The following is an 18,589-nucleotide window of genomic DNA, read 5'->3' on the forward strand; positions in this document are numbered from 1 at the left end:
AGAGACAGAACAGCCTTTGCCGGCAGCGTCTGCATGCTGAACCAGACCAGCAGACGGAGGAGAAGAGAGGAGGAGTAGAGGGGAGGGCTTCCCTGTCCTCTCTGCTCTAACATTTATATTTGAGTCATTTAGCGGACGCACTTATCCTAATGGTCCCCCATAGGAATCGAACCCACAACCCTGGCGTTGCAAGCACCATGCGCTACCAACTGAGCCACACAGGACCACAAACAAGCCGGAGGAGCAACGGCCTCTCTCTCTCTGTCTAGTAACAGTTCCTAGATCTTTCCCCAGTAATTCTCCTGTGTGTTTATAGTCAGGCTCAGGGTTGGTTGACCTAATCTCAGACCAGTCATTACCAGGTCATTACTCATTGGCGGGCTTACTGTCCACAGGCAGCCAATGTGGTCCCGGCGGGGGAGGGGTCACAAGGCAACATGGAGCTCTGCTCCACAATAGGATTAGAATTACCCAACACTCCCCTCTCACGCCTCAGACACCTGCTACTGCCCAGGAGACCTTGAGCTCAAGCCCCACCCGTTCGTCTGTGTATGTGTGTGTGTGTGTATGAATAGATAGTCTACTGTGACAGATCCCCTGGGCCTACAGCGTCTGGGGGGCTGTCACCATCCAGACAACATCTCTGTAACACCAGGAACTTTATCTCTGACACACACACACACACGCGCGCACACACACACACACACACACACACACACACACACACACACACACACACACACACACACACACACACACACACACACACACACACACACACACACACACACACACACACACACACACACACACACAGTTGTCTGATCCGCAGGACACAAAGGTAGGCTCAGCACACACTCTGTGCTCAGGTCACCCAGGCTAGGTAGGATAAGCTGAGTCTAAATGCTAGTTTAACCCAAACAGCCAGCCTAATCTTCCTTAGCCTGCTGCTGCAGCCATGAGCTCTGCCATATGTTCTCCCCAGAGGCCCCCTACAGGCCTCAGGGGGTGCTGCACTTCCATTAGCCTTTGTGACAGAGCCCTATGAACACCACGGGTAAACGTTACCCTCCAGGCACAGATCAAGGATGAGCTTACCCTCCTGAAATCCTACAACCTTAACCATTAGGGCGGAAACATAAAACTGACCTGAGATCAGTGTCTAGGGACAGCTTCCTCCTGCTCTGCTGGGTCTCAATGAGGGGCTAATCATTTGGCCATGGCTGAGGACCTTTAATGGAGCCGGGGGTGGTGAGAACCAGAGAGGTCACGGCCCTCACTCAGAGGAGAGATGGTCTTTGAACCCAGGCTGGCATTAAACGCCTATTTGAAGTGCTATGGATGAGCTTTGATGATAAAGACCTGGAGGTCTGACATTGCTCTCTTCAGCATCATAGGAATCATATAAATCTTACAGTAAGAGTTATTGGCTGGAAACTAGTGCTCATTCCCTCAATGCTATCTAGATTATGCTTTTGGTGTGACAGTATTTGCAGATGGGTGAGTGTGTATGTATGTAAACAAGCTTGCTGTTGAATAAATTCAAATGTGCATGCCCTCCACTACGATGGCAGATGCAAAACCCACTGGGTGAGCTCTGTGTCAGTTTTTCACAGTGGCTGCTTGGTGTGTGTGTTCTCACCCCTGAACCCCCATGGCTGAGCCTGCTCTGCTCCAGAGTGGAGCCATGAAGGGGAGCAGATGGCCGGTCATACCCCTGGGCCTTAACCCATGAAGGTGGCAGCAGGGGTCTACTATAGGGCACTGGTGCTGCTGGGGAGAGCAGGGGAGAGCAGGGACAATAGCCAGCTCACACACTGACACATGGAGAGAGACCACAGAGGATGCTCGGGGGGGGGGGGGTTGAATTAGCACTGGAGTGCACAAATCTCACAACGTCTGTTGACCAGCACTGTCTGTAGCATTTCACCCTCCTTCAAACTATCAACACGATTTGGGGAAACATTCTTCCTGACAGGTTTTATTCAGCTACGTGAGTGTGATGTGTCAGTGTGTGTTATGGTGCCCACCTCCAGTAGACGAGCACGGCCAGCAGCAGGATGAGGCAGACGAAGGTGAGGGCAGAGACCACCATCAGGGGGATGATCCACTCCATCCTGCCCACCCCGGGGGCACCCTGCCGGGTCAGGTTGGACACGCTTGTCCTCTCTGAAACAGAAGGAGAGGAGACACAATCAGTCAGAATAACAGCAACATTTACTGGACAATATGGGGATACTGATCTGGAAGTGGAGAGGTAAGGAATGAGGTCGAAGACACATTTAGCCAGGGTTAACTCAGCTTCACAAAGGTACAAAACAAGCCACAAACGAATGATAAACAATGATGTCTTAAAATTAGCTTGCCATCTTATCAACCAAAGACTCATGTTACCGGCCGATTTACCTTGGTAAAGTGCTGACTACATGATCAGCCAGAATGTTTGCCCAGAAACCACCACTCTATGTAGACTGGTGTGGTACTATTCCATAATACTCAAAAAACGTGCTGTGAATCTTTAGCCGTGCCTACCAAAGAAACAGTAGCCTCTCTCTTTAGCCGTGCCTACCAAATAAACAGTAGCCTCTCTTCATACCAAATGCTACCAGCGACAACACATTCCTGTCCTGTCAAAGACAGGTATTCTAAAGTTAGCCACACTACCTGCCAAAATCTATCAACATCATCAGCACCTCAACCTACTGTATCTAGACTGGAGCTTTACACAGACAGCAACAACCCTGGATCACATTCAATAGGCACACACAGGAGAAAACATGTTCAATAACAACAAAAAACGGTAAAGATGAATTGATATTGGATACGTCTAGAACATCAACAATCAAAACATCCTCTGTTTATGAAGAAAACCCTGGTACTACATAGCCAGCCTGTCTTACTACCCAGATGCTCCACTATATCCCATCCATCCTGAGGCACTAAAGCCACTGAGCACGCCCCCCTCCCCGCTACCCCGCTACCCTACCTACCCAGGGCTGGTTCTCCTGCGGTGCTGTTCCTGGCCGCCCCCATGGCTTCACTCTGCAGCAGGAGCCCGGGCGGTAGTGGTAGTGGCACAGTGGGGGTAGTCCTGGGAATCAGAGACAACAGCCCCCTGCACTGCAGCACAGCCAGCCGCTACCACAGCCTCTCTCTCTCTCCCCCCCATCCACACACACCAGGCAGGCAGCGGAACCATGATGTGCTGCTGTGCTCTTCTCTGCTCTGCTCTCTCCTGTCTGCCTCTCACGCTAACACGAGTCGTCCCGAAAAAACAACGCTAGCGGAAGTACGCAGGGACGCACAGGGGCACACATGCATATTGATGCCACACAAACAAACAAACAAACACACACACACCAATGGTCTACATGACTCAAGTGCCAGGCAGGGAGCTATTAATGAAGCAGAGGGTTTTTTACCCTGCAGCTGCGTCTCTGCTCTGAGCTCATGTCACCGGCTCTGAAAGTAGGCCAGCACTAAATAGAACACAGAGGAGGGAGAGAGAGGAGGAAGGAGAGAGGAGGAAGGAGAGAGAGGAGGAAGGAGAGAGGAGGAAGTAGAGAGAGGAGGAAGTAGAGAGAGGACGAAGGAGAGAGAGGAGGAAGGAGAGAGAGGAGGAAGGAGAGAGAGGAGGAAGGAAAGAGAGGAGGAAGGAAAGAGAGGAGGAAGGAGAGAGAGGAGGAAGGAGAGAGGAGGAAGGAGAGAGAGGAGGACGGAGAGAGGAGGAAGGAGAGAGGAGGAAGGAGAGAGGAGGAAGGAGAGAGAGGAGGAAGGAGAGAGGAGGAAGGAGAGAGAGGAGGAAGGAGAGAGGAGGAGGGAGAGAGAGGAGGAAGGAGAGAGGAGGAAGGAGAGAGGAGGAAGGAGAGAGAGGAGGAAGGAGAGAGGAGGAAGGAGAGAGGAGGAAGGAGAGAGAGGAGGAATGGGAAACAACAAGGATGGAAAGAGGGAGTGAGAAAGACAAGGAAGGAGAGAAAGAGAGGGAGTGGTAAAGACGAGGAATGAGAAAGCTGGGAGTGGGAGAGATAAGAAAGAAGGGGTAGTGGGAGTGAGAAAGATGAGGAAGTAGAGGGAGTGGGAAAGAAGGAAGGAAAGAGAGGGGAGAGTCCTATCCTACAGAAACGTGTATCAAATACACATCTTCAAGTTATTGTTTTAGCGAGTAACTCATATTCACCCTTCATATTGTATGAACAGCTTTAGTTACATAGACGTAACTGTATACCTGTATTTCCTGTGAAAATCATAATATTATGGTTTTCCATTAAATGTATATTACAGTATAACCCAGCAGACCTAGTCAATATTGCATACAGTCTACTGTAGTTAAGACTGTCTGCAAGGCAGTGGCAGTTTAAAACCCTTAACTGTACTTCCAGCAGTGTGTGTTCAGCATTAGCCACAGTCTCTCAGCATGTAGAGAGCTCTCCTGGGCAGATAGGTCACTTTAATACTTTCAACACCTACTGTATGTCATTCAGTATAACCATACAGGGCCTTCGGAAAGTATTCAGACCCCTTGACTTTTTCCACATTTTGTTACGTTATGTGCCTTTTACTGAGGAGTGGGTTCCGTCTGGCTACTCTACCATAAAGGCCTGATTGGTGGAGAGCTGCAGAGATGGTTGTCCTTCTGGAAGGTTCTCCTATCTCCATAGAGGAAATCTAGAGCTCTGTCAGAGTGAACACCAGGTTATTGGTCACCTCCATGACCAAGGCCCTTCTACCCCCATTGCTCAGTTTGGCCGGGCGGCCAGCTCTAGAAAGAGTCTTGGTGGTTCCAAACATCTTCCATTTAAGAATGATGGAGGCCACTGTGTTCTTGGGGACCTTCAATGCTGCAGACATTTTTTGATACCCTTCCCCAGATATGTGCCCCGACACAATCCAGTCTCGGAGCTCTACGGACAATTCCTTCGACCTTATGGCTTGGTTTTTGCTATGACATGCACTGTCAACTGTGGGACCTTATATAGACAGGTGTGTGCCTTTCCAAATCATGTCCAATCAATTGAATTTAACACAGGTGGACTCCAATCAAGTTGTAGAAACATCTCAAGGATGATTGATGGAAACAGGATGCGCGTTAGCTCAATTTCGAGTCTCATAGCAAAGGGTCTGAAAACGTATGTAAATCATTCTAAAACCCTGTTTTCGCTTTCTCATTATGGGGTATTGTGTGTAGATTGCTGAGGGATTTTTTTTTAAAAATCAATTTTAGAATAAATGTGGAAAAAGTCAAGGGGTCTGAATACTTTCCGAAGGCACTGTATGTGTGTAGGTGTTGGTGTGGGTGTAAATGGGTATGTGTGGGTATGAAAAAGCCTCTAAACTGAACCATGGTGTGTCTAATACAAGGCTGTCATATTCCTTTCCACTTTATAGTCATATTATTAGGAATCACATACTGTGGAAAGGAAAAAGAACAAGTGGAGACAGGGAGTACAATTTGGTCTCGGATCCAATCCTGATGCCCTTTCATTATTTTACTCAGATTCAAGATTAACTGAAAAGTACATAGTATAATGCATGTTCTCACCTGTGTGTATGGAGAAAGGCCAGTGGCTCTTGTTCCCTCCTGTGCTGGGCCTGAGGGTGGGGGAGGGGCTGTCTGGGGCTGGGAACTCTGCCGGGTTATTCCCTGGCTCCGTGGTAGGGGGCACCACCGTGTCTGTCTCCACCGTGCTCTGTGTGTGTGTCACCAGCTGGTCCTCCACAGCACTAGAGGGCGTAGTGCTGCTGGTGTTAGTCTCAGAGTCCCCTTCTTCTCTTCCTTTCTCTTTGGCAGTCGAGGCTGGGGCGGTCGTGGGATGCTCTTTCACCACCGTGCTGTTCATCTGCTTCTCTACCTTGTCCGCCACTGTCGCTTTCTTCTCTTTCGTCTCTTTCTCTTTCTCCTCCTCGTCTTCCTCCTTATCCTCCTCTCCTTCCTTCTCTCCCTCCTCTCCCTCACTTTTTGCACCTTTCTCCCTGTCCTCGGCTCCCTCTCCGTTGTCTTTGGCTGCGTCAGCGCTCTGGGAGGCTGCAGGTTCGGTGGTGGGCTGACGAGGGGGGGCAGCGGTGGGATTCTGTCTGGAAGCAGAAGCTTTGGTCGGCCACACAGAACTGGGAAAGGAGGAGATGACCCCACCACTGAACCCCAGCCCAGCCAGGAGGGTACTGGTCACCACGGAGGCCACCGTCGCCTGGCTACCACTGGAGGACGGGCCGATGCCTGTCGCCATGGAGACGAAGGAGAAAGGGAGGCCGGAGGAGGTCCAGGTGGAGGAGCCGGAGCTGATGGGAGCCATGTCAGCTGAAGAGGCCGGAGAGACGGTGGGCTAGAGAAAGAAACGACAAGCGAAAAGGGGTGAGAGGGTAAGAAAAGGAGGGAAAAGAGAGACAGACAGGGCAGTAGAGAAAGGGCTGAGTTACACAACACCTCACATCATAATGTATCCCTTCCTATTTCCTCTTCCCGGCCCCCATGGCTTCACTCCGGGCGGTAGTGGTAGTGGCACAGTGGGGGTAGCCCTGGGAATCAGAGACAACAGCCCCCTGCACTGCAGCACTCTCTCTCTCCCCCCCCATCCACACACACCAGGCAGGCAGCAGAACCATGGTGGAAGAATATTTACATGCCATATCAACCCATCAGTAATCATGTAAATGTAGAACTGTTTCATCAACTGAAAGGAGAAATAAGTCAAGTACGTGATATGCTATCTTCTGCTCAATATTGATATTTCATTAACATCTGTGGACTGACAAGTAGGCTAGTTGAGAGTATCTGAGTCACAGTGGATGCATGCTCTCCAGCACAGAAGTTTGATAATGAGACAGTGCTGCTCCCTGCTGGAGAGAGGCAGTACTACAGAGGGTTCACTCAACACTCACCATCCCTGTTTTAACTATCCTTGTTCCTTCAAATATCCTGGTGGTGTTAGCTGAAAGGAGACCATAAAATTAAAACTTCTTAACCAATGATAATCAACATATAGTTTACTGTATAGACAGTGTAATACTGTTATTGATTCTAGCTGCGCAACAAATCAACATAGGCATTTAGACAGACAGAGATATGTGATGAGGAGGAGGAGAGTAGCACTAAACAAGACAACAAAGGAACAAAACAAGAGACAAAGAGATGTGAGATAAATATAAACTGAACGATGCAACGTGAGGGAAATAATTACAGATTGTTTTTACAAAAGTGAAAAGAAAAAATGAAGGAAAGAGGGTGATGATGAGGATGATAATGAGGAAGATGAGGAAGAGTCACCTCTGAAGAGCATGCTCTGGCTGAAGTCACTGCGCATGTCATTCATACACACAGCCTGCACCCGGAACAGGTACAGCACGTCAGGAGACACCGGAGTGATGACAGCTTCCTGTAACACACAACCAGGGGACGTCAGCAGTACACAGGAGCACCACACACATCTACACGTGTCCCTGTGTTTTTGTTGGAGCAGGGCTGCAGGCTCCTGCTGCACACTTCCCCTAAACCCATGTAGCTAGTAGACTGTCTGCTATAGAGGAGGAGTGTGTGTACCATAGAAATATGATGGATTCTATATCTATGGTGTGTACTCCTACACTTAGGGCGGGTGGCAAGAGCACACAGTAATACAGACTCACACACACACACACACATCTATGTCTTACTATACTTATGAGGACTTTCTGGGGACCAACAATTGATTCCCATTCAAAATCCTATTTTCCATAACCTCTTATCCTAAACCTAACCATAACCACTAACACGTAACTTTAACCCTAATTCTAACCCTAACTCCTAAGCCTAAAATAGCCTTTTACAAGTGAGGATCGGCAGAAAGTGCTCACTTCTCTGAATTTTAGTTGGTTTATTATTCTTGTGTGGACTTCTGGTACTCACAAGTATAGTAAACTGTGTATACACACACACACACACACACACACACACACACACACACACACACACACACACACACACACACACACACACACACAGTTTGATGAGTTCTGGCTACCTTCCTGGAGAGGTCACACAGCTTAGCTTAGAATTCTGTCGTGGCTAAAATGATGACATAACACAGCCTGCCCCCATGACCCCAACACAGCACAGAGGGCAGAGGTCACAAAATGAAGGTTAGAGCATGGTGGGAAAATATATGCTCTCTCTCTCACTCTCTCTCTCAGTGCGTTTCTTCCCTCAACTCTCTCTCTCTCTATCTACTTTCCTTCTTTCTGTAGACAACAAACACTGGATTTACCACAGATTATTGAGTGGTAAGATTGTAGGAACACTGTAGCAACAATACATAAAACAACTGAAACCATTTTTAATTAGGATGCAATAAATCACCCTGGGCTGAATATGGGAGGTAGAGACAGGGCTGAGTTACACCTCACATCGTAATGTATCCCTTCCTATTTCCTCTTTATGGTGTACGCATTCCAAATCACACGCCTGAATTATCCCCACGGTGGGGAGATGGAGGTCCAATACACCGCTAAATGCATGAGGAATGGCTATTATCATAACTCACATTCTCTGGTGTCCGATCACCAGGGAGGGCTCGCCGCACAACTAAATCTTACATTAAGTAATAGCGTTTGTTCTCCCCTCACCACCACCACCTCCTCCCTGATTTATGCATGTTCCGCACAGTTTAATTCAGTTAAGGATGTGTCTGCCCTGTTCCCAGGCGGTTATTACAAGAGGAGAGGGCTGTAAAGACGGACGGCAGGCAGCAGGCAGGAAGGTGGGGCTGGAGCAGGGCTGGAGTGGTTTAGTAGGCTTCTCCATTGATTCTGACGACAGGTTTCATAAAGCCTGGCTGTACCGTGCGCTCCCTAATGTGACCCACATAATGGTGGTGCCCAGGGAACAGACAGAGAATAAAAATGGAAATGACAATCTGAAAAGAAAAGGAGGAGAGGTGGAGGGAGAAAGAGAGAACAAAAGAGAGTGAGAAAGGGAAATAGATGGAGATTGAGAGAAATAATGAAAAAAGAGTGAAAGAACAGGAAGGAGTGGTGAGAGGAGGAAGAATGGCTGAGACAAGAGAGGCTGCGGTACATGGGGAGATTAGATTCTGTTAATGATGGGCAGCCCTCAAAGAAAATAACCACCACATCTCTCCTCTGTTCTCTCCTCCGCTGTCCCTTGTTCTCCCTCCCTCTATCAGCAGGCAGGAATCCCTCCCTCCCGCTCCTCATTAAATCCCAGCCCCCAATCGGAACACAATGGCAGGATAGTAAAAGAGCTGTGGGTGTTTCAAATGCCAGCGCTGCTGCTGTTAAATGGCTGGGGGCGGCTCTGATCCTTACATTGGTGTTTCATAATGCTAGTTCCAAGGTCAAACTACCAACAGTGTCACTACAGCAGGTCTCCACACGCAGTCTAATACGCAGCCAATTTATCATCATTTTTCAGTCTACCTCACCAGTTTCTGCATTGTCACTGTGTGTGGTAGAGTAATTTGGGTTGTGTTAATGTAGTCTCACTCATTCACTCACTGTCTTGAACGTGTGCATGTGTGAGTGTGATAAAAACTGACCAGTTTGTTTTGGCTGTCGGTGATGTGTGTCTCCTCGTAGGACTCATCGTGTTTGGTCCAGCTGTAAGAGATGAGGAAGGAGATGATTGGCGGGTGGTAGGTGAACTCTGGCCGGGTCCATCGCACCACCAGGGCCGTGCGGTTCAGATGCTGCACCTTCATGTTGATGGGAGCACTGCTGCACACTGAGAGAGAGAGAGAGGAGGGAAAGAGAGAGAGAGAGAGAGAGAGAGAGAGAGAGAGGGGTGGGAAAGAGAGGTATAGGGAGGGAGTAGGGGAGATGTGGGAGAGAAAAGAGAAGGAAAAAAGAAAGAGGTTCTTACACTGTGGTCCCACAACGATCTGTAATGTCAGACAAAGGACTGCCGGAGGATAGGAGAACCCACCACACACGCATGGACACACACATGTATGTATATTCGCCACACACACATACAGTCCATGTAGACACATGAGATCGATGAAAGTGACAAAGATGCAATGAACAGAGAGCGAGAGAGATGAGAGATGTGTGTGGATCTGTGCTATCTGGGCTTTGAGGTAGTTCTGTGACTTATGGAGCTGTTCCACCAGACAGCAGCATCCGTCTTAGGGCTAAAACAATACAGACTCATATATATGTGCCTCCAGGCCTTCCATCTAGGTTTTATATCTCGCTATTCCCTATATATATGCATGCCTCCATAAATCATACTGTGGGTCAGTTCAGAAGCAGTGTTGTTTCCTCATATGTCCACTAGATGTCTCTGTTTGACCAGAATGAGCAGAGTGCCGAGTCCTCAGCTCTGCAAGATGTTGCATGGCGTCAAAGGCAGCCAGGCAGCTCCATGGCTCTGTAGTCTCCACAGCAGAGGGATTAATTCCTCAGCATGTCAGGAAGCTGAAAATATCACTTCAATAATCAAACCCTGTTTTATTCACAGGGAAATCTTCCAGAGATCTGCTTTATTTCTCTCAGAACTCCCTCACCTGAACAGACGTCATTCCACCCAGTGAAGACAGACAGACTAGACTAAAGAACCAAATGCTGTCTACATTTTTATCATCAGCTTTATTATTACTAATAGCCCAAGGATGAATACAACACACGGTCTAAACAAACAGCGTTGATATGTGTGAGTACACTCACTGTTATTGTGGAATGATAAAGCAGGCTCATACCTAAGAATAGCCTATTATGAGTTGTGTGTGACTAATTAATTAGTCATAAATAGTAGCAATGCGGTCATCCAATAATATCCTGATGAATAGCAGTTGTGGTTTGGCATTATCAAAGTGATTAGTCACTCCCCTCTACCCCTGTACTGCTGCCTGCCTGCCTGGCTGGCTTAGCCAATGGAACCTGTTCGACCTCCACACACACAGGGTGTCCTCTAGATAACACCTAGCTGGGGTGGGTCAGCCTGCACTGTCACTCTCAGAGAAAGTCTCTCAGCTCATGTGTGTGAGAGAGAGATAGAGAGAGATAGAGAAATAGAAAGACAAGAGAGAGAGGTGAGAGAGGTGAATAGGGGGCAGTAGGTAAGGTGGCATTGCTGTGATGAAAGGCATAAGAGGATCTCTCCTTCATCCCTCCCAGGCCCCATAGCCCCTCATGACTCCACTCTGATAGCAACAAGATCTCACTGTCTCACTTCAGTATTCAATGTTTGTCCAGAGGGGGGGATAAACATAAAAACTTGACGATTAAATGTAGGGATTAATTCCAACTGGTTAATGTAAGGGTTAAGGTTTGGGATAAGGTTAAGGTTAAAACGGAAAAAATACAAATGAGTACCTAGCACTGGGATTGAACCTGCGATCCTCAGAGATGTAGCTCGCGGTTCAAGCACTACCTCAATACCCATCCACAACACCCTAGCAAGCCGTGAGCCTACTAGATGGTCATAGGCGCTCACGTTGACCCTAGCATCTCTTGAAGTCCTGGGGACCTGGACAAACGTCTAATACTGCAGTGGATCTGGTGTGACCTGACTGCGGATAGATGAGGGCTTGCAGCAATAGTACAGCAGAGTGCACAGACAGTTATTTCAGAGCACCTACATTTGAAATTTGTGATAATTACTAAGATATTGGGCTCTCCAGAACCAGGTAATGTTTCCTGATTTCCTTTTTTCATTAGCAGCCATTCTACAGGATCCAGGTGACAGAATATAATAGCTCCTTGACCAGAGACTTCTAAGTAGTCACTCAGTCCTTCACTGTAGCAGTTCATAGCATACCATTCCCCTTTGTGTTTCAAGGGCAGAGGGGATGGAGTAACGGACTTCCGACACACACAAATGCATGTACACACACACACACACACACACACACACACACACACACACACACACACACACACACACACACACACACACACACACACACAGAGGAAAGGTAGTGATGGCAAGGGGGACATCATTCTTTCATACTGGCCACCAAAGAGGAGAGGATGTCTCTTAAGAGATGTGAGAGGCAGTTTAAAGGCGGAAGGTGATCTGTGGCCATGTGGTTATCTGACCATGCTGGTAGATGAATGGCTAATATGAAGGAGTGAGAGTACGGTGAGAGAGCCAGCTACCTTTCTGGAACTTCAAAGAGCTTACTTCAGGATGTATGTCACACAACTAAATACTCAGAACATTCCTGTGGGGTCAGAACTGTGTAATAGCTACAGGTAACTGCCAAAATAAAGGAAACACGTCGGTAAATGAGGGATACAAAGTATATTGAAAGCAGGTGCTTCCACACAGGTGGGGTTCCTGAGTTTATTAAGCAATTAACATCCCATCATGCTCATGTATATAAAAGCCCAGTTGCCCATTACATGGGCTACCATGGCTAGAAGAAGAGATCTCAGTTACTTTGAAAGAGGGGTCTCAAAGCAGCATAGGGGTTTTAAAGGGTGTGTGTATGTGTGAGTGTGTGTGTTTGTGTGTGTGTGTGTGTGTGTGTTTGTTTGTGGGTGTGTGTGTGTGGGTGTATGGGTGTGTGTGTCTCAGTCACCAGATCTCAACCCAATTTAACACTTATGGGAGATTCTGGAGCGGTGCCTGAGACAGTGTTTTCCACCACCATCAACAAACACCAAGTGATGGAATTTCTCGTGAAAGAATGGTGTCTCATCCCTCCATTAGATACAGACACTTGTAGAATACATACCAAGGCACACTGAAGCTGTTCAAAAACTATTACGTCAGCTGACCTACGTTAAACCATGGCTTGCCATCCCTTCCATTGTCGTCTCTTAAAATCCTAACTACTGTGGGGGGGGGGGGGAATAGATCCAACAGACCCTCCATCCCCTTCTAAACCCACTCCAAACCCTTGTGTTTTTGGAACTGATCAGTTAATTCACCCCGGCTAAAGCCATGGGAGCTCATTTCACCCCTTAGGCTTCAATTCCATGCCTCTATTGTTGGAAGGAATGACAGCCATCACACTCTCCATCCCAATTATCATCTACCCCTCCATCCCTCCATCCCATCACTCTCCGGGTGACAGCTCGCTGTGCCGCCAATCAATTTTCCATGCCCATAAATGGGGAAAAATAATTGTTTGATGGATGGATGGAAATCTCCTAAGCTTTTTGTCTGTGGATTAGTGAGTTACTTCAGAGCACCTAAATTAATTCTAATTGCGATCATTACAGAGATATTGGGCTCTCCAGGACCTGGTAATGTTTCTTGATTTCCCTTTTTCATTAGCAGCCATTCTACAGGCTAGTAGGTGACAGAATAGAATAGCTCCTTGACCAGAGACTTCTAAGTAGTCACTCAGTCCTTTTTTTTTTTTTTTTTTTTTTTGTGTCATTTAGCAGACACTCTTCTCCAGAGCGACTTACATGAGCAATTAGGGTTAAGTGCCTTGCTCAAGGGCACATCGACAGATTTTTCACCTAGTCGGCTCGGGGATTAGAACCAGCGACCTTTCGGTTACTGGCACAACGCTCTTAACCACTAAGCTACCTGCCTTCACTGTAGCAGTTCATAGCATACCGTGGTCCTCTATAGCTCAATTGGTAGAGCATGGCGCTTGTAACGCCAGGGTAGTGGGTTCGATCCCCGGGACCACCCATATGTAAAAATGGATAAAAGCGTCTGCTAAATGGCATATTATTATTATACCATTCCCCTTTGTGTTTCAAGGGCAGAGGGAATGGAGTAAAGGACTTCCGACACAAACACACGCATGTACACACACACACACGCACGCACGCACACACACGCACGCATGCACGCACACTCTCTCACACACACACACACACACACACACGCACACCTGCACTTAAAAACATAGAGCACAATTTTCAGGCTGATCGCGTTCACAGTGGTGAGTGGCACACGGGTCCGGCAACACATTGAGCTGGAGGTAGAGAAAGGCTGCAGTCTGTTCTTGATTTGATGGAATTGTGTCATTTGTCAGCTGTGACACAATGAGCTATGAGGAAGAGTGCTGGATTGGAACGTTCCCTTTCTACTAGGCTACTCATCTTGGGGAAGCATGATGCTATCACATTGTGATTGTGCTTTCCTTGTGTAGTACAGTTTTGGAAGCACTGAAGTGCACACATACACGCACGCACGCACACACACACACACACACACACACACACACACACACACACACACACACACACACACACACACACACACACACACACACACACACACACACACACACACACACAAAAGCAGCAGGGGCTGTGCAGTGGAGTGAATAGGTGGCAGGTCCCTCTACAGGCACACCGTTATTCTGTCTGCAACCAGAATGGTGTGGTCATGCAGTTCAGACAGGTGCTAGCTCACTGTGTGAGAGGGTCGCAGGAGACGTGAAGCATGTAACCACACTCCATGTTGTGTAGGGAGACATGTTGTACTGGAACCAGTAATGAGCCAGTAAAAGACTGGCCACTCGTGGGCCTCCCAGTACCGTATGGTAGGGGAGCAACACTCCTCGTTTGTCCCAAACCAACAGAGAAAATTCCAGAATGGCAGAGTCAGGATATGTTGGATTGTACCTTAGGGATTCTGAGGCATTCACATTTTGGTATGAGCAAGCGTTCACTGGAGAGCAACAATGTGCTGTGCTCCAATCTTTGAATACAATTTTACTCAAAAGTCTCCTTAAATGTCTAAAAACTAACAATTCTATGCTATTCACCTTGGTGTTACTTTGAATAAGAAGCATGTGGATTGGACTGTAACCAGGATGGGCAGTATCAAATCATGTGTGTGGTCCTGCCTTACCTTTGGATGCCTCTGTTCCGTACGGGTTGCCCAGGCTGTCTGTCAGGTCAGGTAGCCAGGCGTCTCTGACTGCGGACTTGAAGACATCACGGTTGTCAAGGCTCTGGATTGGCCGGAAGTTGCTCCTCAGGTATTCCACAGACTTCACATGGTCCTGCTGCTCTGTGGTGAAGATGGAGTAGAACGCCTCCAGCTAAAAGAGATAGAGAAAGAGAGAGGTAGAGAACGAAAAAGAGAAAAAGAGAGAAAGAGAGAGAGAGGAAGAGAGAGGCAGAAGGAAAAACACACACATTAAGGAGGAGAGAAATTACCATAATACATTCTGAGGATATTGAAACCTCTGACATCATTTCAACTGGAAAATTGGATTCATGATCTGATTTGTTTTGTTCATGGCATCTTTCAAGCAGCCAATGCACAGTGAGATCCTATTTTCCTTTGCCCATACATGTGTAATGTTGTAATCTTGTTCCTAGCTGAGAGTCTGAGGCGTGCAGGGCCAAGCTAGCACAGCCTAATCAGGGGAATAGTGTTCATGAAGCAAACAGAAAAACATGACCAGCTGTCCCCCTCCTGTCCTCTCCTCTCCTCAGCTCAGAAAAGAACAACCACAACCACAGAATAACCATTATCTGACCAGGAGCAGGGTTCCAGGAAAATCATAATAATCTGCCGAGCGGTTTAAGAGCTGCAGTTTAAGATGATGAGTGCAAAGTCTGTCTGTCAACATCATGATGACACGCTGATGGCTAAAGAAACAACGTGAGCTGAGACTGCTCATGTGAAAAACACACAGTCGATTTAGAGTGAAAACAGGCGGAGAGAGAAAGAGAGATGTAGGGAGGGAGGGTCTCATTTCCTCAGTGTGTGATTTGGTCAGGGAGTGGGAGTGAGGTTGTGGGATAAACAAGCAGTCGGTATGGTTACAGAGAGAGAGTTGGAACACTTCCCTGTCTGCTCGGCTCTGTGTGTGTTTACTAAGCAGACTGAGACTGGAGGCCTGGGGAATACTCAGCTCAATGACTACCCCCTACAGTGGGTGTGGAGGGTGTGTATGTGTGTGCACCACAGATCTCTCTCATCTGTCAGTATAGAGAAGATGTATTCCAGCAGAATAATAACATACCTTCCATTCTTTGGTAGGCCACCTGTGATGTCCCGTAGGCTGAGACCTTCTATAGGCTGCATTAGCATCATGGCTGATCTGCTAAACATCAGTAGCCTCCAGCCCTGGCACAGACCACACAGGCTCAAGCCAGGCCGTGTCGAAGCAATACGCTGCTCTCCACCAAATCTCTTAATCAGACTAGAATCTGCTAATCCCTAATATGGCATCACCCTCCTGAAAAAGCAGCTTATTGGGGTTGAAATCTCTTCCAGGCCTGCCAGAGGATTTCTGTCTTTGTGTGGAAACCACAGTGCGATTGGAGACTAATCCTTCCAGGAGTGACGGCGCACACACTCACGCAAACACGCCATGACACATGCGCGAACACACACACACTTCTGTGACTAGTGAGAAAGGCATCTGTGATGGGGAGAGCAGAGGGTTAAGTGGCCCGGCGTGGCACACACACACACACACACACACACACACACACACACACACACACACACACACACACACACACACACACACACACACACACACACACACACACACACACAGTCCAGATGTTACAAGTGGAAGCATTTTAGGCAGAGCTGTCACTATGGAATAGCTGAGCATCGATCTGCTTTAAAAGCCACCCTTAAGCTACATCTGTCATTTCCAATGACCTACTTCCACCACTGATCAAGAACAAAAGACTGAGATGGAGGGAGGGAGAGAGAGAGGGAGGGAGAGGGAGGGAGGGAGGGAGGGAGGGAGGGAGGGAGGGAGGGAGGGAGGGAGAGAGAGGGGAGAGGGAGTGCACTGTGTCTTCTTTCCATGTTCTTTCATCTTGGACAATGATGTTTTCTTCAAACCTCAGGACAGGGAAGGTGGTAACAATAGACTTCAAAGCCAAGTTAAATAAAATAAAAAAGACTGACTAATGGGTCAGGGGTAAACATCTGGAGGATAGATGACAGGAACGGTAATGATAAGGGATCCCAGTGACAGGAAGGAAGGACGTGCTGCCTGGATGGATAGAGCCCCTGTAAGTCCTGTTTATCACCTCTCATGTGTCGATCATGGTAACTAGCTAGCCCGCCGTCTCTCAGGAAAGTCTAAAAAAAGACTTCTTATACCAGGAAAGTCTGTAGAGGTGCTGTGAAAAACCCCCATTGTATATTCTATATATATGACAGAGTATTATTCATTGTTGACTGGATCTCAGGCAAAATCAAATAATCCAAAAGGTCATGCTCAGAGTTCCTCCATGCTGTTTTTCATCTTCTCTCCACTGCCTCTCCGCTCTCTTATAATTCAGAGGATGACAACAGACAAATCCCCTCTACTCTGCTATGAGACACCTGCTGTCCTCTGGTGAAGAAGCACCATGAGCTCCCATTAACACCCTATTGTAAAACATGTCTGCGATTTATCATTGTATTCAAGAGTAAAATAACATTTGCTAATTTTAAATGATCCTTTTACAGAATATTGTAATGTCCCCCATTAGAAAATGAACTCATTTGTACAGTAGGTTATAATAGTGAAACTTTAATTTTTTTGATTTTTGATTTTACCTTTATTTAACTAGGCAAGTCAGTTAAGAGCAAATTCTTATTTACAATGACGGCCTACACCGGACGACGCTGGGCCAATTGTGCGCCGCCCTATGGGACTCTCAATCACGGCCGGTTGTGATACAGCCTGGAATCTAACCAGGGGGTCTGTAGTGACGCCTCAAGCACTGAGATGCAGTGCCTTAGACCCATCTTCTTCTGGCTGTGTGTGTGAAGACCCGTTTATTCTAGCTGTATGCATACAGTGAATGTATTGCTGGTTTTATATAGGATTGAAGTGTATGTGGTAGTCTTATTGCTAGCCGTACTGTGCACGCAGCTGCTGTGACTGCCCACCTTTATGCTAGCTATTAAGGGTGCATAGACCTATGTACTAGTGTGGTATTTTGCATTCAGCAGTAGGATATGCTGTTGCTTATGGGTGATTTATCTTCAGCTGAGCTCTATGTAGCAGCCAGTATGTTATCTAGCCAGACAGTATGTAAGGGGAATGTGAAGCTGACTAACGGTGAGCTAGTGGTATTCAAGTGGTTATAAAGCTTTATGTATGAATGACCTATCTCTCTGTGGGCCCAGAGCCAGGCAGCGCCTCTCCTCCACAGCTTCAGAGCTGTCTGGGCCTTGACTAAGCTCTGGCAGATAAACATGGTCTGCCACCGAGCACGCTCACAGGGGGCAACGCTCGGCCACCCCTCAACACCACAGCCCACACATTCCCTCTCTCACAGTCCTTTTCCTCCTCTTCCTCTCCTTCTTTCTCTCTTTACCTCTCCATCTCTCGCTCTTTTTCTCTCCTCTCTTCTTTCTCCCTATCTCTCTTTCTCTCTTCCTCTCCTGCTGTGTCCCCTTATATGAAGCCAATACTTCGTCCACATTTGGCTTCTTCTAACTCATTTGGCCTCATTAGAATGTAAGTTGGACAAATGTTCCTGGACTGTTGGGGAGGAGAGAAGGACCCAGCGAGGCCAGAAACTGCACCATCACATTACTAACCATGTCTGTCTCAACCCAGTCACAAATGCAGACATCACACATTAGGTATGTGAGCAAATTAAAGCTCCTGGAAGAAGGAGGCCATTAGTCAAAGGAAAGAAGTCAGTGTGTGTGTGTGTGTGTGTGTGTGTGTGTGTGTGTGTGTGTGTGTGTGTGTGTGTGTGT

General features: G+C 47.5%; 1 protein-coding gene across 1 annotated transcript in view; it reads right to left on the minus strand.

Annotated features, from left to right (window-relative positions):
* The window catches only part of LOC311133392 (receptor-type tyrosine-protein phosphatase gamma-like), a gene marked incomplete at its 5' end in the record, with an annotated part of 269,130 nt that overhangs the window by 29,800 nt on the left and 220,741 nt on the right, over positions 1–18,589 (minus strand). Inside the window, 6 exons of the mRNA XM_084166893.1 lie at positions 2,031–2,169; positions 5,540–6,320; positions 6,877–6,926; positions 7,262–7,370; positions 9,528–9,712; positions 14,759–14,951. Coding sequence (XP_084023019.1) covers positions 2,031–2,169; positions 5,540–6,320; positions 6,877–6,926; positions 7,262–7,370; positions 9,528–9,712; positions 14,759–14,951 — 1,457 coding nt within the window. The remainder of the gene's footprint in view (positions 1–2,030; positions 2,170–5,539; positions 6,321–6,876; positions 6,927–7,261; positions 7,371–9,527; positions 9,713–14,758; positions 14,952–18,589) is intronic.

Source organism: Coregonus lavaretus (genome assembly GCF_964263955.1).
Source record: "Coregonus lavaretus genome assembly, chromosome: 8".
In the NCBI taxonomy this organism is placed as follows: Eukaryota; Metazoa; Chordata; class Actinopteri; order Salmoniformes; family Salmonidae; genus Coregonus; species Coregonus lavaretus.